This window comes from Antechinus flavipes, chromosome 2, assembly GCF_016432865.1.
Source record: "Antechinus flavipes isolate AdamAnt ecotype Samford, QLD, Australia chromosome 2, AdamAnt_v2, whole genome shotgun sequence".
NCBI lineage: Eukaryota > Metazoa > Chordata > Mammalia > Dasyuromorphia > Dasyuridae > Antechinus > Antechinus flavipes.
In genome coordinates, this window is record NC_067399.1 from 70,794,904 (window position 1) to 70,819,259 (window position 24,356).

General features: G+C 34.9%; 1 protein-coding gene across 2 annotated transcripts in view; it reads left to right on the forward strand.

Annotated features, from left to right (window-relative positions):
- Positions 1–18,528, forward strand: part of CDH8 (cadherin 8) — a 527,274-nt gene extending 508,746 nt beyond the window's left edge. For both annotated transcript variants that reach the window (XM_051975087.1, XM_051975088.1), the window contains 2 exons: positions 15,154–15,405; positions 16,430–18,528. In XM_051975087.1, coding sequence (XP_051831047.1) covers positions 15,154–15,405; positions 16,430–16,923 — 746 coding nt within the window. In that variant the 3' untranslated portion in view covers positions 16,924–18,528. The remainder of the gene's footprint in view (positions 1–15,153; positions 15,406–16,429) is intronic.
- Positions 18,529–24,356: the final 5,828 nt, after the last annotated feature.

A 24,356-nucleotide genomic window follows, 5' to 3' on the forward strand; every position in this document is an offset into this window, starting at 1 on the left:
ACAGTCCTCTTTCTGGGTATAGATGGCTCTCTTCATCAATGAATAAATAGAACTTGTTTGAATCATCTCATTGTTGAAGAGAGCCACGTTCATTAGAATTGATCATCATATAATCTTGTTGTTGCCATGTATAATGATCTCCTGGTTCTGCTCATTTCACTTAGCATCAGTTCATGTAAATCTCTCCAGGGTTCTCTGAAATCATCATGCTGATTGTTTCTTATAGAACATAATATTCCATAACATTCAAATACCATAATTTATTCAGCCATTCTCCAACTGATGGGCATCCATTCAATTTCCAGTTTCTTGCCACTACAAACAGGACTGCCACAAACATTTTTGCACATGTGGGTCCTTTTCCCTCCTTTAAGATTTCTTTGGGATATAAGCCCAGTAGAAACAAATGCAGTTGTATTCAATATTTCACTTCACTATAACAACTATCTGAGGTTGGCTGGGCTGGATTTATTACCTTCATTTTTTTGTTATGTTTCAGTTTGGTCCAATTCTTTTTGATCCCAATTGGGGTCTTTTTGGCAAAAATATTAAAGTGGTTTGCCATTTTCTTCTCTAGCTCATTTTAGAGATGAGGAAACTGAGGCAAACAGGCCTGTCCAGGTCATAGATAATAAGTGTGTGAGCCCAGATTCAGACTTGGGTCTTCCTTACCCCAGGTCTATCATTCCTTCCACTGCACCATCTAGTACATGTATGGAAAATAAGATGTAGAGATCAGAAGGATTTGTTCATGGCTGCTACATTTTCAAGTTGTAGAACTATAGTTTGAACCTTAATCTTCTGAATTCAAGCCCATTGACTCTCAAGAATCATTAGAATCAAACAGTCTGGTTTTAGGGACATATGATTATCTCAGTGTATTTGTTCACTCCTCTAGTAATTTTTTTTATGATTGAATACCTAGAAGGAAGTTGAAGTCATTTGAACTGCATTAATTAACCAACTATACCAGATTATGCTTTTGGATAAATATGTCAATTTCTCTGAGGCATGATTTCCTTACTTTTAAAATGAGGGATCTGGACTATATGATTAACTGAGGTCACGGATGTACTATTTTATGAACTTCTACATATATATCTTAATACTGAAATGGTATTTGTGTTGTGTGTGTCTGAGAGAAACTTAATTTTATTTTAATCCCCTGGACAATATCTGTCTCCCACACTTACTTAGACTTGTATTGCTATCTGCCTACCTTAATACTCAAAAACCTAAAATTACTGCCATATGATTATGTTACATTACAAAAGAATAGTAAAAAAAAATAACATTTATTTCTTGATTTCGAATGCTTAGTTTTTCAATAAGTATATCTCACAGTTGTCAACTGTATATAGACATTTCCTCCTAGCATATAAGAAATGAAAAGTTGGAAGAAAAATCAGAATCTATTCAATTTGACTTTCAAATGCAGTGCAAAAACTTATTTATATACTCCCTGATATATGGGAATTATGACTTGGTTTGATGTAATGGCATGAATATTAGATTTAAAATCAGAAGGCTAGAGGGTTGAAATCTGACTTTATAACTTACTATGTATTTTTTTTTTTGCCTTTGTTGGGCCTCTGTTTCCTTATTTTGTCATCGTTTGTGACATACTTGTATGCAAAATGAAGATCTATATTTAAGATACTATTATAGTTAGATGACTTGAATTGGTTGAAAGACCCTTCTATATGGGCAGTATTTAAGTTGAGGGACTTGGCATCTAAGGGACCTAGTGAATAGAGTTCTGAGCCTGAAGTGAGGAAAACCTGAGTCTAAATCTAACCTCAGACACATAGTAGGTGGGTAAGTCACTTCACCTAGTTTGTCTCTATTTCCTAATCTGTAAAATGAACTGGACAAGGAAATAGCAAACTACTCCACTATCTTTGCTAAGAAAACTCCAAACAGGTTACAAAGAAATGGACACAACTGAAGATCACAACATAAAAGTTGAGGAAGGTTCTCATAGATTCCTTCAGTGATCAATTGCATGTAAATATATTATTTTATTAAAAAAGTGAAATGACATAAAAGATATACTTATAAAAATTTTAGATACCATAAAGCTAGGCAGAATGACTACTTCATTAAAAAATTTCATTTTCAAAAAAGGTTTTAACATGCTAGAGCAATGGACAACATTTATCAAGATGCAATTTATTAGGGCAAAACAAAATTTGAAAAACAAAGTTTTTAATTATTGCTCTAGAATTATGCATGATTCTGAGAGTCATGTATAGACAATAATTGTTTGAAAGATACATGATAGTTTTAGTAGGCAGCTAAAGTAGAGAAAGAAATTATTATTAAGAAAAGATAGGGAAAGGGGAAAGATGATAGTTACCAACTTTGAATAACTGTCATAATGTAGAGTGAATGTTCATTTCATGTATGGAATAGATTATAGAGTCTCAAAGATCTCCTCTAACTGTGAAATTCCATAATTCTATAAAGAGACTGATTATGTGACCTCAGAGTTCAGACCTAGATACAATGGATGGAAGCCTGAAAGCAACAGATTTAAGCTTAATGTATGGGGAAAATTGAAAGTTACAACAAAAATCCAGCCAAAAAGTCAAGGGAGATATCTACTCCTTCCTCATGGAACATCTTCAAATAGAGCTTAGCTCAGTGACCACTTACTGGGGAGTAAGAGTAGGAGGGATACATGGAGAGGATGCTTGTTCAGGTTTCATATTAAAATAAAGGTTAAAATATACAGTCTCTAAGGCTTATGCCTTACAATTAATATGTATTCAATTATTTTATTATTTATTAAATGAGGTAATTTGACTGGATTATTTTTCTGCTCTCTTCCAGTTTAAACATTCTGTTTTTTAACATTCTGTGTTGCAAAATTCCTTCCAGCTCATTTTCTATTATTGAGTCTACTGCATAGATGGATAATTTTCAATGCTTTTTGAGGTTGAATGGTCTATTTAAGTTTTTGTAATTGTTTTAAATTTTTCCTTATGTTGAAACTGAAATCTTCTGCCCTATAACTTCCTTCCATTGTTCTCAATTCTTAAATCTAAAGCAACACCGATGATTATTTTAAACTCTTCTATGTGACAGTATTTCTGATTTTTGGAAATAGATATTACCTCCCAAATGTGATGCATTTTATTTTCATTCAACATTTTTGAACAACCCACTCTGCCCCCAACAATAAAACTCTATCTCTATGCCTCCAAAACAGTTGAGTAAAACCATCCGAAAAAGCCTTTGTTACCAACGGAATATGTATTTACAAATGAGATTTAATATTTCTTAACAGAAAGTAAGAAATGAATATCAATATCACATTAACCACCAACCATTGATCTTTACATTTAGATGCATTTTTTATTATTATATAGTCTAATTATGCTATTGCAACTGTATTTGCTATTTTTCTTTTCTTTTCTTTTTATGTCATATAAATTTTCTCATATGTAACTGAATTCCATACTGTGAAATAATATTCATTTACAGTCATACACCACAATTTGTTCAGGCATTTCTCATTTGATAGCTATATAGTATGTTTCAAACTTTCTTATTACAAATATTGGTAATATATTTTGATATACATGTTGGCCTTTATTTCTATTACTATCCTTCTATTGGGGTTATATGGTGTTGAGACTGCTAGATCAAAAGAGTATATAAAAAATATGAGTTTTTCCATATGAATCTAATTTGTTTCCCTGATTTCTGAATCTCCTCACAGTTATATCAATATTCTATTTACATTTCTGACTTTCCCCTGACTTCCACAACTTTGACTTGTTCATAGGATGTTCTATATTGCAGAGTGCCTTGTTCATAGTAGATGCTCAATAAATTGCTTATTGTTAGATTGACTTTTTTCTTTTCCCTTAAATAGCTTCTTACCATGACAGACATTTAAATATATACATATATGTATATATGGACCTTAATTATATACATATACATATTTCTCTGCATATACTATATGTGATAACCACATATTTAAAATCAGCCGGAGTCAGGAATTCAGGTTAAGGGAAAAATCTTCAATCTTTATTCTCAGTAGAGGTGAGGGGAGATTGTGATAACAATATGGGCAAGAAAGATTGTGATAGCAATATGGGAAGCTGTGACAGGAAGCCAGCTAGCAGAAGGGGATCGGAGATGAAGGGCCATAGCAATGGCAATGCAAGCAGCTGTGTCAAGACACCAGCCAGCAGTCTCTTCTTCTACTTCCCTTTCCACTCCCTTGCCTCCACCCACCAAAAACATCATTTCCTATACAACACACCAGGGCTTGCACAAAGAGTGGGCTGGGGCCAATCTTTCTCCAAGCATATATATTAATAGAGTATGATCCAATTACTATTTAGCCTTACATCCTTGGGACCTCAGTGCATCAACTCAAGCCTCAGCCCATTACATCTCCCGCTTTCTTTTGTTTTAGAACACGGGTGGTCATGCCATCCCTGACTCCTCAGGGAGGTCAGAGCCCCCAAGGGGAGGTGATCACACCCTCCCCGACTTCTCAGGAAAGGAGGTGAAAGCACGGAAAAGGAGGTGCTCACAAGCCCCCTGACTTCTCAGGAAGGGAGGGGAAAGCACTAAAAAGGAGATTATCACGCCCTCCCTGGCATTTCAGGAAGGAAGATGAAAAGCACCAAAGGGAAGTGGGGATTGCTAGCGGGTTTCTGGGCCGAAGGGTCCTATTATGAACAAACTCATCAGCATGGGAGGTATTACACAAGCACATAGCAATAAAGCAGAGGCTATTAGTGATGACTCTCCCTACAGTCAGTGCAGGCTCAATATGGTGTAACAAACATGAATTATACACCCAAGTAACAGTATAACAAACAATATAAATCAACATGCTGTTGTAAAAGATTGCCAGAAGTCCTAGAAGGAGGGTATGTAAAGAGCAGTTACACATACACCTTCTTCAGCAGCCAAGAGATAGTCCAAAACCAATCTATTGTCCATTGCTTCATATATCAGGGAATCCAATGATCCCCCCAAGTTTTTGAAGTCCTGCAAAAGTCTTTTTATGTATTAGGGAATCCAATGATTCCAGCAGATTTTGAAGTCCTGTAAGAGTCTTAGCATTTCTCAGAAAATCCAATGATTCCTGAGGGCTTTCAAGTCTTATGTCTCAAAGAATCCAATGATTCCTGAGGGTTTTCAAGCCCTACAACAATCTAATGTCTCAGAGAATCCAATGATTCCTGAGGGTTTTCAAGTCCTACAACAATCTTATTATGTCTCAAAGGATCCAATGATTCCTGAGGGTCTTGAAGTCCAACAATTTTCTATGTCCATGAGTCAAACGCCATAACTGCCATGCTCTTTCAATGGTGAGCACAATCAGCAACAGAACCACCCAATATTTCTTGGGTCTTCTCCTTCATTTCAAGGATCTGCTCCGTCTCTCTGCGATGGACAAGGCGAATATGGCTCGTTGGCACCCATCTGATTCCTTCTCCACCTATAGAGATACAAGTAAACTCTCTCCCCCAAGCAGTTAGCCTATCTGGTCCCTTCCATTTATCACTTTCTGGGTCTCTCCACATTACCTGGTGATTATCTAAAGATAATGGAGCTACTCGCACTGGACACTGCCTTTCCGGTGGGTTATAAAACCTGTCTGCTGGAGCCAGTGCATCTTTGTCAAACATCAAGAAGTTAATAGTATAAAGGGTTAGATTTAGTAGTTCTCTAGGGTTACCTATGGCTCCCCCTTTCTTTTGTTTTTGGAGCAGTGTCTTAATGTCTCTGTTTCTCCTCTCTACTATTGCCTGTCCTTGAGGATTAAAGGGTATGCCAGTGGTGTGTAAAATCTTATACTGTGCACAAAAGTGTGCAAAATGTTTGGAGGTATATGCAGGACCATTATCTGTTTTTATTGCTTGTGGCACACCCATAATGGCAAATGCTTGTGTGAGGAATTCAGTGACCACTCGGGCTGACTCTTTTGCTGCTGGTATTGCTGGTATTGCAAAAGTGAATTCTGAAAAGGTGTCTACCACAATATGGATAAAAGACAGACGGCTGAAAGATTTATAATGGGTCACATCCATTTGCCAGATTTCATTGGGTCTCAAACCACAAGGGTTCTTCCCTGCAGGCAGTGTAGGAGCATGGAAAGGAAGGCAAGCTGTACAGCTTTTTACTATGCTCCTTGCTTCCTCTTTTGTTATCCCAAATTGTAAACGCAAAGTTACAGCAGCCTGATGATATTTCGAATAGGATTCCTGGGCCTTCTGAAATAAAGGCATACTGGCTAACATAGTTAAAAGGCTATCTGCCTTTGAATTCCCATCAAAAATAGGGCTTGGGAGTCCACTATGTGAGTGGACATGCAAGATATAAATCTTACCTGGATGTTTTCTCACTTGTTCCTGAAGTTCCTTAAGGAGCTGATAGATATTAGAAGCTGCAAATTTTATTTGGGTTGTGGCAATTCTTTGCACCACACCTACTGAATAGGCTGAATCAGATATTATATTTATGTCTCCTGGGTAATGAGAGCTAGCATGATCGCATATAATTCGTTCTGCTGAGTGGATTGAAAAGGAGTTCTGACTAGTCTCTTTATGGTTAAGTCATAAGAGTATACAGCAAAAATATTGTGTTTGGATGCATCTGTAAAGATAGTTGGTCGTTTAAGAGGAACTTTAGAAACTTTTTCTTCAAGAATCCATCGGCAATTATGTAAAAGTCTGGTTATCTTTAATGAAGACTTGTGTGTAAAATTTGGAGTCATAGCTAATAAAATTTACCATCTGGGATGGTTTCACAGCACACATTAATTTGTGTTTTAGCATAAAAGGTGTATATCTTGTCAGGTCTTGTCCCAGATAATTGTACTGGTCACTTAATGGCCTTTAATAAAATTCTAGCCAGAAGCAGTGGGTAAGGAGTAAGGCTTTGTTCTGGTTGTACCAGGAGGTTCACCCACTCTATCACACTGTCTCCTTGATGAAGGACTGCTGTGGGTGCCTCTTGTGTGGCAAAAACTGATATTTCCAAGGGTTTTTGAAGTTACTCTTTCAACTACCTTGGATAAAGCCAGTTCAACTTTTCTCAAAGCCTCTTGAGCTTCTTTTGTAAGCTGGCATGGTGAATTTAAAGCACTGTCTCCTCTTAAAATGTCATATAATGGTTGTAACTGATAGGTAGTCAAGCCTAATACTGGTCGCACCCATTGGATATCTCCTATCAATTTCTGAAAATCATTTAAGGTGTTTAGCTTCTCTGTTCTTAAGGACAGTTTTTGTACTTTAAGCACCTTAGGGTATACTTCGTATCCTAAATATTGAAAAGGAGCATGTCTTTTAATTTTCTCTTCAGCTATGTACAATTTGTAGTATCTTAGTGTTTCTATGGTCTTTTGTAGACATGCTTCTAGCATTTGTTCCTCAGGTGCACATCCCAATATATCATCCATATAATGTAATAGCATCATTTTTGGAAATGCTTTTCTTACTGAAGCAAGAGCAGCAGCAACATACATTTGATACATAGTGAGGCTGTTTTTCATTCCCTGTGGAAATATAAGCTGACCCTCTTCCCCAAGAAGTTAAAATATCTAATTCCCTTCTATTTACCACTTTTGGGATTTCTCCTCATCATCTGGTAATTACATTGGAGCTGCTTGCATTGGATATTGCCTTGTTGTCTTAAAAGGCCTGTATTCTCCCCAACTGTAATACTGATTGTTGGTTGATGACATCAGAGTCCTGAATTTCTAAAGTCTCTCTGGGTGTAACCTCAGTTGCTATCATGCCCCACCTATCTTTTGATTGATACTTTGGAGCTGGGAGATCATTATACACTTCGACAACGATATTGTATGAGGACATATTTTGATGGAAGTGGATTTCTTTAACAAAGAGACCTAACTGAGTTTCAATTGATAAATGACGGACAAAAGCAGCTACACCCAAAGAAAGAACACTGGGAAACGAATGTGAACTATCTGCATTTTTGTTTTTCTTCCCGGGTTATTTATACCTTCTGAATCCAATTCTCCCTATGCAACAAGAGAACTGTTCGGTTCTGCAAACATATATTGTATCTAGGATATACTGCAACATATCCAACATATAAAGGACTGCTTGCCATCTAGGGGAGGGGGTGGAGGGAGGGAGGGGAAAAAAATCAGAACAGAAACGAGTGCAAGGGATAATGTTGTAAAAAAAATTACCCTGGCAGGGATTCTGTCAATATAAAGTAATTATTAAATAAAAATTAAAAAAAAAAAAAGAATAAAACAACAACAAAAACAAATCTAAAAAAAAAAAACCTCTCATTTCTTTGGGTCAACCTATATTCAGAGGCCCAATGAAAGCCTCAGTTACATTTTGGACATGGGGTTTTGGGTTTTCTCTCACCCTGTCTTCTCACTCTATCTCCATTTCTACATTGGGCTCTTAGATGTCCAACTTTTCCACACTGAAAACATTGACAAGTTTCTGTAGAATTCTTCTGCTAAGAAGGACCTTGTCTTTCCATATTCATCATAGTCTGGGCATAATAAGCATTTGTGCCCACTGTGGCACAGCGTCTTATGATCTCCTCTAAAGGAGCATCTTTGTCTAGCCCCCATATAATTCTTTTGCAAACCTCATTGGCATTTTCCTTAGCCAAATGTCTAGTTATTATCACCTCCCCTTGGGGGCTCTGATCTCCCTGAGGAGTCAGGGATGGCATGACCACCCTATGTTCTAAAACAAAAGCAAGCAGGAGATGTTGGAATCTTTACAAACTGCTAACTCATTAGAGTTGATAGATTATTGATCTGATCTTACAAGAAGATGTTTTAGGCCAGAACCTGAAACAAGGTACTAAGTAGAACTAATTGATACAATGCTTGTGTTCACACCTTTACTCATTGGAGTTCACAAGTATGGGGGATTCACAAAGTAAACTTTGTAACTTTGTGAATTCACACCTCCCTTGAAGCTCTTAGGGCCAGAGAGCACTCTGGGAGAAAACCCATAATCCCTCTCTCTTGTATCGCACAATTCCTGTCTTTATATATAAGATACTCTTATATATATAAGTATACTATAAGACACTATATAAGAGGCTCTCAGAGAGAATTCAGCCAAATTACATGAAGAGAAGAGTGTCAACTCAGAAGAAGCCACGAGTCAGAGCTGAACTGAAGATTGAGAAGGCTCTCTCAGAGGCACAACCAGATTCATCTTCATCTCACACAACTGTGGTGGCTGGGCTCCTGCACTTCCCCCACTGAGACCAAGCTGGTCTGAAAGGCTCACCAGAAAGCTAGCCGAGCCCCAAGTGAAGGAGACAAAAGATTCATTCCATCTTTGTGCTGGTTGGAGGCTGAAGAAAGCAGAGGCAGAGGCTGAAGGACAAACCTTTGGATTTGGAGACATTCGGAGGGAGCTCTTGGAACCTAGCAGAAAGATAGGCCTCTAAGAATCTAGCTATCCGGGCCCAAGGAAATAGACAAGACTTGGAAGGAGAAATAAACATTTGTATTTTTACCAGCTGGCTGCATTTGGGGTAATTATTGATCTAAACTGATACTAAGGCTGCTTCCAAGAAAACCTCCCCCAAGAAACCTGTCCTCTCCCCAGAGAGAACCATCTTATATTATTATTATAAAGAAGAACAAGAACTCAACAACTATATGTGCATATGTGTTTGTGTGTGTGTGTTTATATGTATGCCAAATGTTTCCAAGTGTTGACCCATCCTGACAATTTTCATTTAACTCCAGTCTGGTCATATCTTGATATAATCCTCTAGACTCTGCTAAAATTATATCTTGAATGTACATACGTATGCTCATTTCTAATATGGATTTATAATTCTATTTTTCTGATTCATCTGCCCATGGTTTGGTTATAAGAACTACTTTTTTAGTCATCAAAAAAATGAACATTGCTTCAGTTTCTATAATTGTGAACTACACATGAAGCATTGGTAGTAATTGCTCAAACAATCCATCACCATCCATTAAGCATTATTCTTCTGGAAAGTAATCCTGCAACTATCTCTATGATTTCTAGGATGCTGGTAAATTAGTTTGCTTTGTAGATAATGTATGCATTTTTCCCATTTTAAATTTAGTTTTATTTTATTTGCTTTTTTTCTTATAGCATCTTTTTAAATTTTTTCATCTTTTAGTATCTGTTTCACAGAGTTCTTTATTTTGGAAGTGGTCTCTAATCATTTTTACAAATTGTCTATTATCAAGTTTGTCTTTTTAATCTTTGAAATTTATAATTTTCATCCCATTTTTCAAACATTTCTTCTTTGAAAATGTTTCATCTGTTCTAATGTTCTTTGAGATTTTTGCAGTTGTTTAATCATTACTTATATGGTTCTTTTAGTTGAAATTTATAATATTGCATGGTTATTACAGTATCTCTCTCATTTAAAGACTTCATTATTTTCTTCTAAAATAGTTGTTCATTTCATCTTAAGAAGTGTTTATTCTATTGTTGTCTTTACTTTCTGTAAATTTTATTGTTGAGTTTTCTTTTATGAAAATTTTAACCATCTTCTCTTCGTTGGTAGTTCTTTTTGTTACACTCTGCTTGGTCCATGGACCAAGTTTAATCATTATTTGCTTGCATATTATTTCTCATTATACTATATTACTTTGTACTTTTATTTACCTTCCACTAATTGATTTGTTGTTTCCTTATTTTGATGCCCTTTGTGTTCTTTATTTTTGAGATGTAGAAAGTAACTCATGATTATAACCCATTTTTTATTCATTTGTCTTCCTAGAAGCCTATTCTTTTTTTTTTCTGTTAAGATAGTGTTAAAATATAAATTTCCTGCAAATAAATATTATTTATACCTTTACATTTGTATTCTCAGTACCTCAGAGAGTGCCTGGCATTTAGTAGGCACATAAATGGTTAGTAATTATTTGAGTCAGTTCAACATTAATATAATTTCTCCCAATTTTACATTATTGACTCTCCCATCCATATCATTGAAATTAGACAAGTTAACCAGCCTCTTCTTATCAAGGGATAGACGAGTTCAGCTGAATTACTGTTGGATGCTGAAGTAGTTGTAGGAAGAGAGAGGAAGACTCAAAAGTAGTGACAGAATTGTGGAGCTCGGAGCAGGAGACCTGACCCCATGAATAGTCACTGAAAAATGAGTAATATAGTGCAGTTATAGAAATTGAGCTGAACTGGCAACTTGGGATTCTGTTTCATGTATGCATGTGTACATAAGTGCATATATAAATGTATTATGTATTATACTATTTTCCACAGACTTTGCCTTTTGGTAGGTTTATTCTTATTTCTTATTTTTTGTTTTTAATTGCTTTATTCCATCCCTCACATTCTTTTTGAACATAGTGAATGCTAGTATATTAAATGCATACTCTAACTTAATCATCTTCCTAAAGCTGAAAGGTACCTCAAAGACACTCTAGTTCAATCCAAACATGAAAATTAATATTCACTATAATATACCCTAGTGGCCTTCCCATCTTTAGTTGGAGACCTTCAGTGAAATGAAAAGAAATTGCTCCCTAAGACCTTACATTACATTTTGGCAGAACATTAATGGTCAGGGAGCTTTTCCTCACCTTACCTCAAACATAAATAATGCTTGTCACAACTTCTATCAAGTGAATATCTCACCAAACTAAACTTGATTTGTCTTATACTCTGAGGGTCGATTAATTGCAAGAGTGGAAGGATTACCCAGACTTCTGAAATCACATATACCAGCTTTAAACATCCATGGTTCCTTCAACTGACTGATTTAGGTAAAAGTTCCCTTCCCTAGTTCTCCAATTTATCAGTGATTTTTTTCTTTTTTGGAATAGGGTAGGCAGAACTGAATAAAATAATACTCAGCAGTTTACTGGAGAGCAGTACTCTAAATGCTATCACTTTAGAAAGTATACTCTTTAAAAGTAGCTTATGTATTTCCTCCACTCTAAATATTTCCAGATCTGTCAACTGATCTTTGCAGCTTAAGTGGTAAAATGGATAGAATGCTGAATCTGGAGTCAAGGAGACTCAAATTTAAATCTGGCCTCAGGCATTATCTGAGTGATTCTAGGCAAGTCACTTAACCAACGCTGCCAGAATTGTAGGGAGGGGATAATAATAGTACCTACTAATAGTTGGGGCTACTCCAGCCACATATAACAAATTGCATCATGATTTAATACACATTGAATATCTGCTTCAATAGCTGTTCTGCCAAAAATTTATCACCCTTTAGCCAACTTACTGCTAGAGGTGATTTTATTTGTTGATAGCTGATAACAATTTTGTTTATCACAAACTATATTTGAATCCTTTATACTTTGCTGGGATCAATCAAAGCTTTACTTTGCCACAACAATCTTAGAGTTACCCAAGGCCACAGCTCTGGAGTCACACTTTGGGGAAACATCACAATATATGAAGGAAAAGAAAAAGAAAAGGGCAACTCTATAGTTCACCTGTGTTTTGAATAATAGAGAAGGTGTTGATAGTATTTCCCAGTAGGTGATATGATAATTATATCTAGTTTATCCTCTAGGCCCTTAGTGGTGCCAAGTGGATATTTGGATAGATTTTGTTTTGTTTTGTTTTGTTGTTGTTATTGTTGAATAAAAACATATTCCAAATAAAATATACAATTTCCCAAGAAATTCTATCACAACCCAGTGAGTTACTACCTGGTTTTCATTTCTCTATTCTTAATATAAATAATAATTCACTCATTAACTTTTTAGGATTTATAAAATACCTTTTCTCAAATGAGTACTATAAGACACCACAAAAGTGATGTTTTAGGCCAGTTTTTCAGATGAACAAATTGAGGTTCTAAATGTTGAATGACTTTTCTGCCTCTGTATGTGTGTGTGTGCATATATGTATGTATGGAGAGAGAAGGAGAGAGATAGAGAAACAGAGACAAAGACAGACACAGAGACAGAGAGATAAAAACAGGCAGAGACAATCAAAGACACAGAGGCAGAGAGAGATAGAAGCACAGTGTTAAAGTAGACTAGAGGTGAAATTGAGGAGCTAAATTATTCCTAGCATGGGAACAGCAAGTGTAAAGGCACAGATAGAGGGATGAGATGGAAAGTCTATGTATATAGAATAACCTTTCACTCAAGTATTTGAATACAAGACTTCATAATTTTTCTCCCTGTTGCCTTCTCTTCTTTCTTTCTTTTCTTCCTTTTTTTTTTCCCTCCCTGAGGCAATTAGGGTTAAGTGACTTGTCCAGGGTCACACAGCTAGGAAATATTAAGTATCTGAAGCCAGGTTTGAATTCAAGTCCTCCTAACTTCAGGGTCAGAACTCTATCCACTGTTCCATCCAGCTGCCCCTGTTCCCTTCTTTTTAAAAAAGACCTTCACTTGGAGAGGTATATAACCTGTTGCACAAACTGAATGCAATCTCATTTCCCCCCCTATTACTGAGGTTCAAAATAGATCAAAGAGAGCCTACTCACTCTCCATATGAGCAAATCCTTATTATCCTCCTCTTCCCCTGAAAAAAATATGTCAGTGATAATAATAACAAAATGACAATATTAATATCTTGGTCTTTAGAGAGGTTTGCAAGGAGGAACAGATAGACAGACAGACAGACACACACACACACACACGCACACTTACGCACAATAGCTGTGGGATTTTTTGTTGGTTTATTTTGTCTTTTTTTTTGTTTTGCTTTATTTGAAGGTTTTTGTTCTTTTGGTATTATTCCCCCTCTCCCCTCACCCTTGCAATCCTCCTCCCCACTCGAAAGAAGGAAGATAAAGGGATCTGATGTGACTTTATTGTTAGAAATATTATAATGCTTCCATTGCAGTCAAGGAAATAGATCTCATTTTTATATTCCTGCTTCAGTCTGTAAGTTATTATTATGGATGTCAAAGAAATAAGATTGTGCAAAGATAGCACTACATACAAATAATGTCAGCAACCAAAAGACACAAGCATCATTATGATTTGTATTAATTACATTTTGAAGAACAATTCGCATCTTCTGTTTTGAACTATAGCATGTGAAATCTTTTACCAATGTTCCATGAGCTAATTAAGTGTGCTCCAACGTGTCACAGACATTCCCCAAATAGAGCACAGCTATTTATTGTCTGCTCTCAGGGACTGTTCCCTTGCATGCTGTGTCTGCCTTCTAGGTCATGTAAAATAAAGATCCTTGGATCATTGGGTACACCATGGCTTAATATCGTTTGTAGATATCCTTCTTCCCAAAAGCATTGTATAATGGGGCATAACCAAAGGAAATCCATAGAACATATTAAACAAATGAGCACATCATGTCAGGTTGACTGCTGATCAGCAAGGCATTATAGACATGTTTATATTTTAATGGATGTGAAAATCATACTGTCAGTGACTCATTCTTTGAAACCTTAATGCCAGGCAGCATGGCTGATCTAACGACTTTGTTTAACCTCCCTCTGATAGAGCATTTGTCAATGCATTCAAATATATCTCATCCTCACATTTGCCTCCAATGTTTTTGCTTTTCTTGCTCCAAGTTCTAATTCTTGCCTTCTTGCTAGTTTTACTGTACTTTGGGAATCTGATGAAATTTTAGATTCCCAGAAATTCCTACTAATAATAATTAGTAATGATAGTCATAAATATAATAATAGTAATTCACATTTATATAGCATAGGGAATTTTCCAAAACTCTTTGAATTCTATTTCTTGTTTGCCCTGGTTCTGTGAAAGTAGGTGTTCTATCTACTATGCTGTGCTGCTTTCAATGAAAAGTACATTTGGATCATGTTCTTAAAAGTTATTTGGTAAAGTCATCAGGGTACTGGAACCATAATCAACTTGTTGATCTTGGAGCGAAAAGTCATAGACAATGTGTGTGTGTGTGTGTGTGTGTGTGTGTGTGTGTGTGTGTGTGTGTGTATTCTAGATAGCATACAAGTTCCTTGAAGGCATAATCTATTTCAGTCCTATCTTTATATCCCCAGGGCCCAACACAGTTCTTGGCATATTATTGCTACTTAATAAATGCTTTTTAAATTAATGAACAAAAATGATGCTGTTCGATAGGAGGCAAGGGGAAGCTTAGCAGCTGGAATGGCACAATTAACAAAAAAAAAAAAAAGAGCAGCTAATTTGAAATGATGCAAATTCTCTTGATTTTTTTTTTCCAGATAATTCTCTCAGTATTTTGGCAAAACATAGTGGATTCAACCGCCAGAAGCAAGAAGTCTATCTTTTACCAATCGTAATCAGTGATAGTGGAAACCCTCCCTTGAGTAGTACCAGCACTCTAACCATTCGTGTCTGTGGTTGCAGCAGTGATGGAGTTGTACAGTCTTGTAATGTTGAAGCTTATGTACTTCCAATTGGACTCAGTATGGGAGCATTAATTGCTATATTAGCATGCATCATTCTACTATTGGGTATGTATTCTGTTTTATAATCTGATAACTAATATCTGTCAGGCATGTAAATTAATAGAAATAACTCAAGCACACTAATTTTCTCTAGACCAAGGGTTCACAATGTTTTGTTTTTTAAATTTATTTTTGGGGCACTACTTTCCCCTTTCTCAAATATTTGAGATTATGGTCTGTATTTTGAAAGTGGCACAGATATTGGGAGAAAACAATAATATTCTTGAGTTATAGAAATAGGATGGATTGGATTCTGTGTTCTGAACTGGAATCTTTGACAACATGGAATTAAAAGGCATGGTAGAGATGATGAGAATCAACTTAGAAATCCCTTAGATTAGTCTTTTCATTGGAGATCTCTGAGTAACTTATAAAAACACTTATTTTTTTCCCACATATGGAATAACAACACTGGAAATTAAGTCCCTTTTCTCCTAAATACTTTATAAACAATGAGGAAAAATGTACAAAAATTAATATTACTTATACTAGGAAACTATTACATTGTATACATTAAATGTATATAAACACACATACACATGCCATATTATACCCAAAAAATGGCTGCTTCATATGACTTGTCTATGATATTGGAATGGAAGATCCTTAAATAAATTGGATATTAGAATGTGAAAGAAAAATATTTTATTTGGGCTTAATGAGCACAACATATTCAGGAAGCCAAAGTAGAAGTTAAAAAATGGGACTCATCGCTCATGACTCTGAAGTTTACATCAATGCTTCTTCACTATACATTCCCTCTCCCCTATCAGTTAATATGCTTCTGATATTTCTTTTCCCCTCTTCTGTTTTCCTTTGATATGAAATGTAGTGATGCTATATTAAAGTCTAAATATGAGAAATAGCACAGAATTCTTTTTTTCCACTAATTTACCATGCATGTATAAGATCTTTTAAATTAATTTGGAAGATAATAAGGAATATGTCTCTTGAAAAATGATTAGCATATTTTTCTTTGATTGTACCTTGTTTTGACTAATCTGTTTCTGATCCAATATTTTCCTTTCAGTCATTGTGGTGTTGTTTGTAACTCTGAGAAGACATAAAAATGAGCCTCTGATTATTAAAGATGATGAAGATGTGAGGGAAAATATCATCCGTTATGATGATGAAGGAGGTGGTGAAGAAGATACAGAAGCTTTTGACATTGCAACTTTACAGAATCCAGATGGAATAAATGGATTTTTGCCCCGGAAAGATATAAAACCTGATCTGCAATTTATGCCCAGACAAGGACTTGCACCTGTTCCAAATGGTGTGGATGTTGATGAATTTATTAACGTGAGGCTCCATGAGGCTGATAATGATCCTACAGCTCCGCCATATGACTCCATTCAGATTTATGGTTATGAAGGCCGAGGCTCAGTGGCTGGCTCTCTCAGTTCTCTGGAGTCCTCAACATCAGACTCAGATCAGAATTTTGACTACCTCAGTGAATGGGGTCCTCGGTTCAAAAGACTCGGAGAACTCTATTCAGTTGGAGAAAGTGACAAAGAAACTTGACAGTGGATTATAAACTTCCATATGAAACTGAAAACTCATGTAATATTCTAGGGTCCTCCCTATTAGTTACAACCAATGTGGTCATTTGTTTTAGAGGCAAGTTTAGCGCCAGTCATCTATGAAATCAACTACATTGTAATGTTGAACCAAAAAAAAATAATAATAATTACAAAAGTATATGTTAGGAGGTTTATAAGTCTTGTGGAGTGTGAAGTAAAGTATGTGGAGTGTCTAGAAGTCTTTGGATATCCGATATTCACTTGACCACCATGGACATGGAGACTGGGATCTTGGTTAGTCTTCAATGTAAGAAATAGAGGAAAAAAATCAAAACAAATGGTGCTTTTGTAGAAAAATGGACCTGCAGAGATATTGCTACTGAATAATGTCATCTGCCAGGGTGTAGAAAGTAACATGTTTTTTCCTCAATGCCAACAAAGATCCCGCCACCAAAATTTTTAAAGCAATACCTGGTCTTCTGTACAATGCTAGCTATGAGGAGCATTGTTAAGACCTACTAGCTTCTACTGTGCAGTGACCATCCATTGTACATAATTGTTGGCCCAATAACCACAGACTATTTCTCATCTTTAAATATTGTGTCGAGCCTTAAAATATTCACATGTTCTTAATTCATTCCAGGGGAAGGGTGGGGGGAGGGTTGCACATTCAATGATGGGAAAGGAGAAATCCCATTAAAATAGGCTTGTTTCTAGAAGAAGGATTACTCTTATCTTTCACTTCATCATCTTCCACAAGGACACAAAATGAACTGTATCACAGAATGGATGGACTATATAAAAGACGGTTGGTTTTATCATTGATGAGTGAATTTATTTGTTTAATCCTTGAGATAAATATTTTATTGATGTCCATTACTGCTTTTATTTATTAAGGTTGGTAATCTATAGATTAAGGGACTATATGAAAAAAATTATATCCATTAATAATCCTTTAGATTGTTTTCTATATATATAAAATGAATGTTTAATATATGTACATTTTGATGAGCAGATAAGGATGATTGCCGATGATGTATTAAAAAAGGGAAGCTAACAATCTCTTTTGAGTGGTTAAGCTTTATGTGACTGATGAAGTCAGGAATAACATTTTCCCAGAGAAACTTTTGAACAGTTTTCTATTTTGTTCATAACTCTAGTATTTGGTGTTTTTACTACAAGCACAAACATCTGGAAATCTACTGGTTCATGTGAATATTTAAACTCTAGCCTTTTAGAAGCCCACACATTACACAGTAAAGTAAAACATGCTTATAGTTCTCCAATGTATTAGAGAAGGAACCAGTTTGTACATAACTTTATTACTTCTGTTATTAGCATTTCTTTATCTAATGTTCATGGTTATGCACAGGGGCTTTTGCACTCCAAGACAAGACAGCACTAGAAGCTGCAAGCATACTCAATTTGTATTGCAAACTTGCCATTTAGAAGTAGAGATTGTAAAATAAACAAGTATTACATGCAAATCATTTTAATTTTCTACTTTGCTTTGATGCTATATTGTTTGTTTATTTACTCCATGTATTGTATTAAAAGAAACTCCTGTATTGTTTCCTACTTTGTGAAATATATTTTTATAAATACTTTTGGTCTTATCTTTTCTTCTAGTCTGGTTCATGCCCTAGAAAAATGATCAATTGTAAATGGAACTCTAGAATTTTAGATAAGATAGAACCAATGAATTGAAGTGACTGCTTGAAGTTATACAATTATGTAGGGGAGGAAGAAGAACTGGAATTCAGGGCTCTCAGTACAATTTGTCATATTATCCTATACTACATTATCGCAGTAGCACATTCTTTTGTTAACCAAGATTTCACTTGATTCTATTTTCATATAATTACGTAAAATATTCTTTCTATTATCTTCCTATGATACCTCCTTTAGGCATGAAGTTAATGCATAATTTATCAAGGTTTTTGCCTGATGAACAGATATAGTAAAGTCATGCAATATAAGACTTGTTGGTATTCTGTGTATGTTAATAGAGGACCAGTTTAACTAGACATGGGAATGTTTAAAACTCTGGCTTTAGCCACCAGATGATGATTTTCTTTTTCCACTGCAGGTTCACATGAAGACCATTTTAAACAAAAATTAATTTTATGATCTTCATTAATAGAGAGTATGCCTACTGATAAAGTCTTTGATCTTCTGAAGAGTTACTGTTGGCATATACTGTATCTTCAAGGTTCTGAACTTTATAATAATTAGAACTATAATTGCAATGCTACAATCAGAATAATTATTAGCAGACTTATTTCCCTGCATTCAAATCTGTCCTCAGACACTTATTAGCTGTGTGACACTAAACAAATCACTCAATCTTGTTTGCCTCAGTTTCCTTAACAAGCTGGAAAAGGAAGTGACAAACTACTATATCTTTGCTAAGAAACCCCCAAATGGGGTCATAAGTCTGACATGACTGAAAAGATGGCTGAATGACAAATGGGATATAGTGGGGGAGAGGGGGAAGAAAAAAAATAATATTTGCCCAAGCAATTCAAATGAAAGAAGACATGTGTTCAATCAAACTTCAGAAAGCAAAGTATATCCTTAGGAAATCTCTTTCAATCAGTTGTTCAGTATAAGGTGATGCTCTGTATTAGAAGTGGAAATCTTACCAGTGCCAGAAATATGACATCCTGATTCCATACTGAGATTGGACTGAGTTCTAGGTGAAGCCACATTTGGTAGAGTAGACGAGGGTGCTGTGAGCTAAGCAGCCTATTATTGTTTCTAACTGCAAATGGATTGAAGGCAAGCAGTTACTTCAACAGAGTTATATTATACACTCTCCTGCTTTGCAGGGCTCCTTTGTAGGGAAACTCACGAATGTATAACCTTCTGATTGCCTTTTTGATTGAAAGTTCCATCTGAGACCACGGTAGTGCAACCAGTAATAAGATTTCAAAAAAATCCCATCACTAGCACTGTAGGAGAGGCGAGCATGACAGAAATCTCATCATTGTCAGTCAAAAAGATAAGGTAACCACTATCAGTGGGTGTCACTTCAAATTGTGCATTTATACAGCTTTTAAACATGAATATCAACAATGAAAAGGGAAAAAAAAAACACATAAGCTATTGTTGGGTCCACAAATGGGAACATGCAATTTTCTTTCTTCAAAATGACAGTTTTAATGGAAACAGGTCTAACCTGAGAGAGCAAAATAACCTGTAGATAATTTGCATTGGTAATTTATAATAGTACCTCTGACTCCCATTCTCTCTGGAAAAGGGGATACAGTGGCCCCTTGCCTAGCTAGCTTTCTTCCTAGAAGGAAGGAAATTATATATAGACTTAAGAAGGGAGTTGAACTATCTATGGAAAATTTTAGGGAAATTAGTTTAAAGTTGGTGTGATGCTGATGATGTTTATAATTCTCAAGTTTAGAGTCATGGCCACCATAATGAGAAACTGGGATTTGATGAATATATCTTATCATCCTTGTCATTGCAGAAAATAGCTGTTGCTTAATAACAGGAGCTGACATTTAGTCACTGCTGTTACAGCTGTCAAAGTATTCTATTTGCAACACACCCTATGATATAAGTTGTGCCCATATTATTAATCCATTTCTAGGGAACTTGTTCAGACAGGGAAAAAGAATTTTTCAAAATTACCATGTAGTGAAAGCCAGAGACAGGATTCGAACCCAAATAAGTCTTTTGATTTTTAATCTAATTTCCATTTGATCTATAATATGGATCGTGTTGATATCAATTTTTTTTTTTTAGGGAAAGCAGAGATGATGTTTATATATTTGTCAGTTAATATATCATAGGAAAAAAAACTACATAACAGCTTTCAACCACCAAGTGCTAAGAGGGTAAAATAAAAATAGAATTTCAACTCAGAATAAATTGCATACGCTTTTTGAAAGCAAGAAAAACCCATCTGCTGTGTTTCAAAAGATAATACCTCCTTCTAAGCAGAGGCAGGGGTAGCATTCTTGTTATCAATGAATTTGAATTTGAAGAGACCTCAGTAGACACCTAATTCAATCCTAAATGAAAAAACAAACAAACAAACAAATCCTTAATATGACATGCTGAAAATGATCAGTGATAGGCTAAAAAAGATGTCATGATATCAAGTTATCTACATTTTATCTCTTATCCGACATCTTCGGTTAGATATACTGGCCTTTCATTCATTCACGAAGTATATGATAAGCAAATATGAAGAAATGAAATCTAACTTTGTCCCTTTTCACTGTAACTTTAGAAAACTGTGTGTTTCTCTGTACATCAAATTATTCTCTTGCTTCTCTGAAAAACTTTCTTTACTATTTTTACCTCTTGACACCACTTAGAATTGTCCCTTACTTTTTTTATTTTTTTCCTCCTAAAAGCACTTTCCCAATCCTTCCATTATTTTCTAAGAATTTTTCCCCACTTTGGTGAATTGAATAGTAGAAAGATATTCCTTCAGGATTTTTCATCTTCTTCGAGAGGAGACAAATCTTTACATTGTGATAAGTTACCTGCTTCTTGATAACTAGTAGAAATACAAACACAGCAAACATTCTATAGCTCACTGCAAAATTTCACTTTTTCTCCAAGGCTGTGTATAGGGAAATTGTCAATTCTTTGCTGTTCTTAATGTTAGTTCTCATCATTAAAAGTTTTGGCAAATTCCATTTGTCATACCCAATCATTGTATTGATATTCAGTTACTAGAGGTTCTTGAGCAAAAATAAACAAGTAAATAAATAAATTCATATTTTTCATGGTTTTTCCCTCATTCTACTACCACAGGACTCTATTCTTGCTGCTTTTGATACTTAACTAGCAGATTCCAATGAAGTTTTAATACAAAAGGAAGCCTTTCCTATGTGGGGACTCCAAGCAGGAATTGAATTACCAGGAGAGTTTTATCTAATTAAATCTAATTACTGAGTTTTTTTCTCTTTGTATCCTTCTCATTGCTAATTTAGATACTATCATGGGCTTCCTAACCTACCATGCTCTCTATCCTCCATTAGAGAACAAAGCTTAATTTATTCACTGTAGCACAAAAAGGCAAATGAAATCATGAGATGCTTTAAATGAGATGTAATATTCAGAATCAATAAACAAGCTTCAATTAAGTTCTTGATATAGCAAGGTATAGTTCTTAGTACTGGTCACTCAAAGACAAAAATGAAATATTCTTTGTCTTCATAGAGTTTACATTTTATCATGAGATACAAAATATGGGGTATGATTCTACATATTTTTTCCTTTAAGCCGTATATAAAATATCAAATTCTAATCTGGATGCATATTTTAGTGGAGAAAAGATGGTGACTATGTAGATCACATCAAGTGGAAGGCAGTGAGATGAGGAACAGATAATTCCACATGAAGATCAGGTGCAGGAATTAGACAAGTTTATCCTGGAAAAGAGATAGTGTAAAACAAATATGCTACCTGTCCTCCGGTGTTTAATAGAATATAACACAGCATAACAAATGGATTTGCTTTGCTGAACTCCAGATGTCAGAAATAGAAGTAATTTTTCTAGATCTTGGAAAGGGACAAATTTAATCTGAAAATATTTGAATGTTGCCAAAGGATTCCCCATAATCCTTTCCTTGCTAATGGTGTTGAAGCAGAAAATGCCTAACCATGAATTTAGAGTTTAAAACTGCATAGATTTAAGAGATTTTCATTTAGTTGGTATTTGGATCAATTTTTTTTTCTGATTTTTCTATATGTATCAGATATTGTGGAAAATACAAAGATGATCCCCTTCATTTTTTGGAGACATTCACCTTACAAAAGGAGGGTAGTTGTTTTATCTTGTTTGTGTACAAAGGGAGAGTACATTTTTTATTATTATGCTATTTATCAGGTATTTTCTTGAGCAAATTTTATCTCTTTCAAGAAAATATTGTTTATCTGAAAAAGGTAAGTACTCCTCAAATAAATAGCGATTAGGCTTTCCATTTTGTAATAACAAGGATTATATCAAATTATTGATGCTTAAAAGAAGGCCATAATTTAAGCATGTATGTACTGTGAATTATCATTGAATACTGTTAACTTAATAGGGTCCTTAAAACATCAAAGTTTAGATAGCAGAATGTGAAAGGTAGATGTGTAAGGTACTTTCTTTGGAAGAGTAAGTCAAATGAGAAATAACTGAGACTGCATGAAACATGCATGAGAAAACAGTTTGGATGAGGAAAAAACAAATAGAGGTTTTAGATATCATTATTTTTAAAAAGACAGCCAAAAGCAATATTCAACAAGTGTGGTATGGAAGTAAACAAAGTTAATAGGGTGCAGACTAAATTAATGGAGGAAGATGATCCAAAATGAAGAATGTAATAATGTAAACTCTAGTCTAGTGCATAATATTTAAATTATTGTGTTCAAACCAAAGTATCAAATTTTAGGAAGTGAATTGATACACTAGAACTCGTTCAGAGAAAAATGGTGAGAATTAGAGTATTTTAGATCAATAGGAGCATCACTAGAATTTATATATCATTTTATTAATTGAAGGAAGTAGGAAGATAACCTAGAAAAAAAAAATTAGGAACAACATGGCTGCCTTTTTAAAATAATGATATGCTGCCTTTAAAAAAAAAAGTTCCAAATTCTATCCCTTCATACCTCCCCTACTCATTGAGAAGGCAGAAAATATAATACCCATTATAGATACAATGAAAAAAAAAGAAAAAAATATTTCCACATTAGCCTTACTGTGAAAAAAAGCAATAAAAAGAAAGTGAAAATAAATTGCTTCAATATGCACTCAGCATATATCATTTTTTTTTAATCTGGAGGTGAATAACATTATTCATCATGATTCCTTTAGCATTGTTGTATATCATTTTATTGGTCAGAGTTGCTGTTTTTCATAGTTAATTGTCATTAGAATATTCCTGTTATTATATATGTTGTTCTTATCATTCAATTCACTTCATTTTGCATCAGTTCATGTAATTTTCCTAGGCTTTTTCTGAAACCATTCCCTTTATTATTTCTTATAGCACAGTAGAATTCTATCACAATCATATACCTAAGTTGTTCAGCCACTCCCCAGTCGAGGTCCTTTTAACTTTTTCTTTATTCTTCATATCAAGTAGCGGTATTTCAAAGGGTTATCATTTGGAAAATGTTTTTTGGTCCCAGAGGACATAAGTGAGATTAATAGGCACTAGTAACAAGAACAAAGATTTCAGTTTAATAATTTTATATATACATATATAAAATATACATACAGATATATGTGTGTCTGTGTATCTATTCTCAATTAGATATATGTAAAAGCAAAAAAAGTAGCATTATTTGGCACCTATTACCATGCTAAGTGATGGGGATACAAATACAAATAAAACTGATTATTCCTGCCCTCAGGAAGTGACACTTAATGGAGTAAGACAATACATAAAAGGAAGGTGAAAACATTACAGA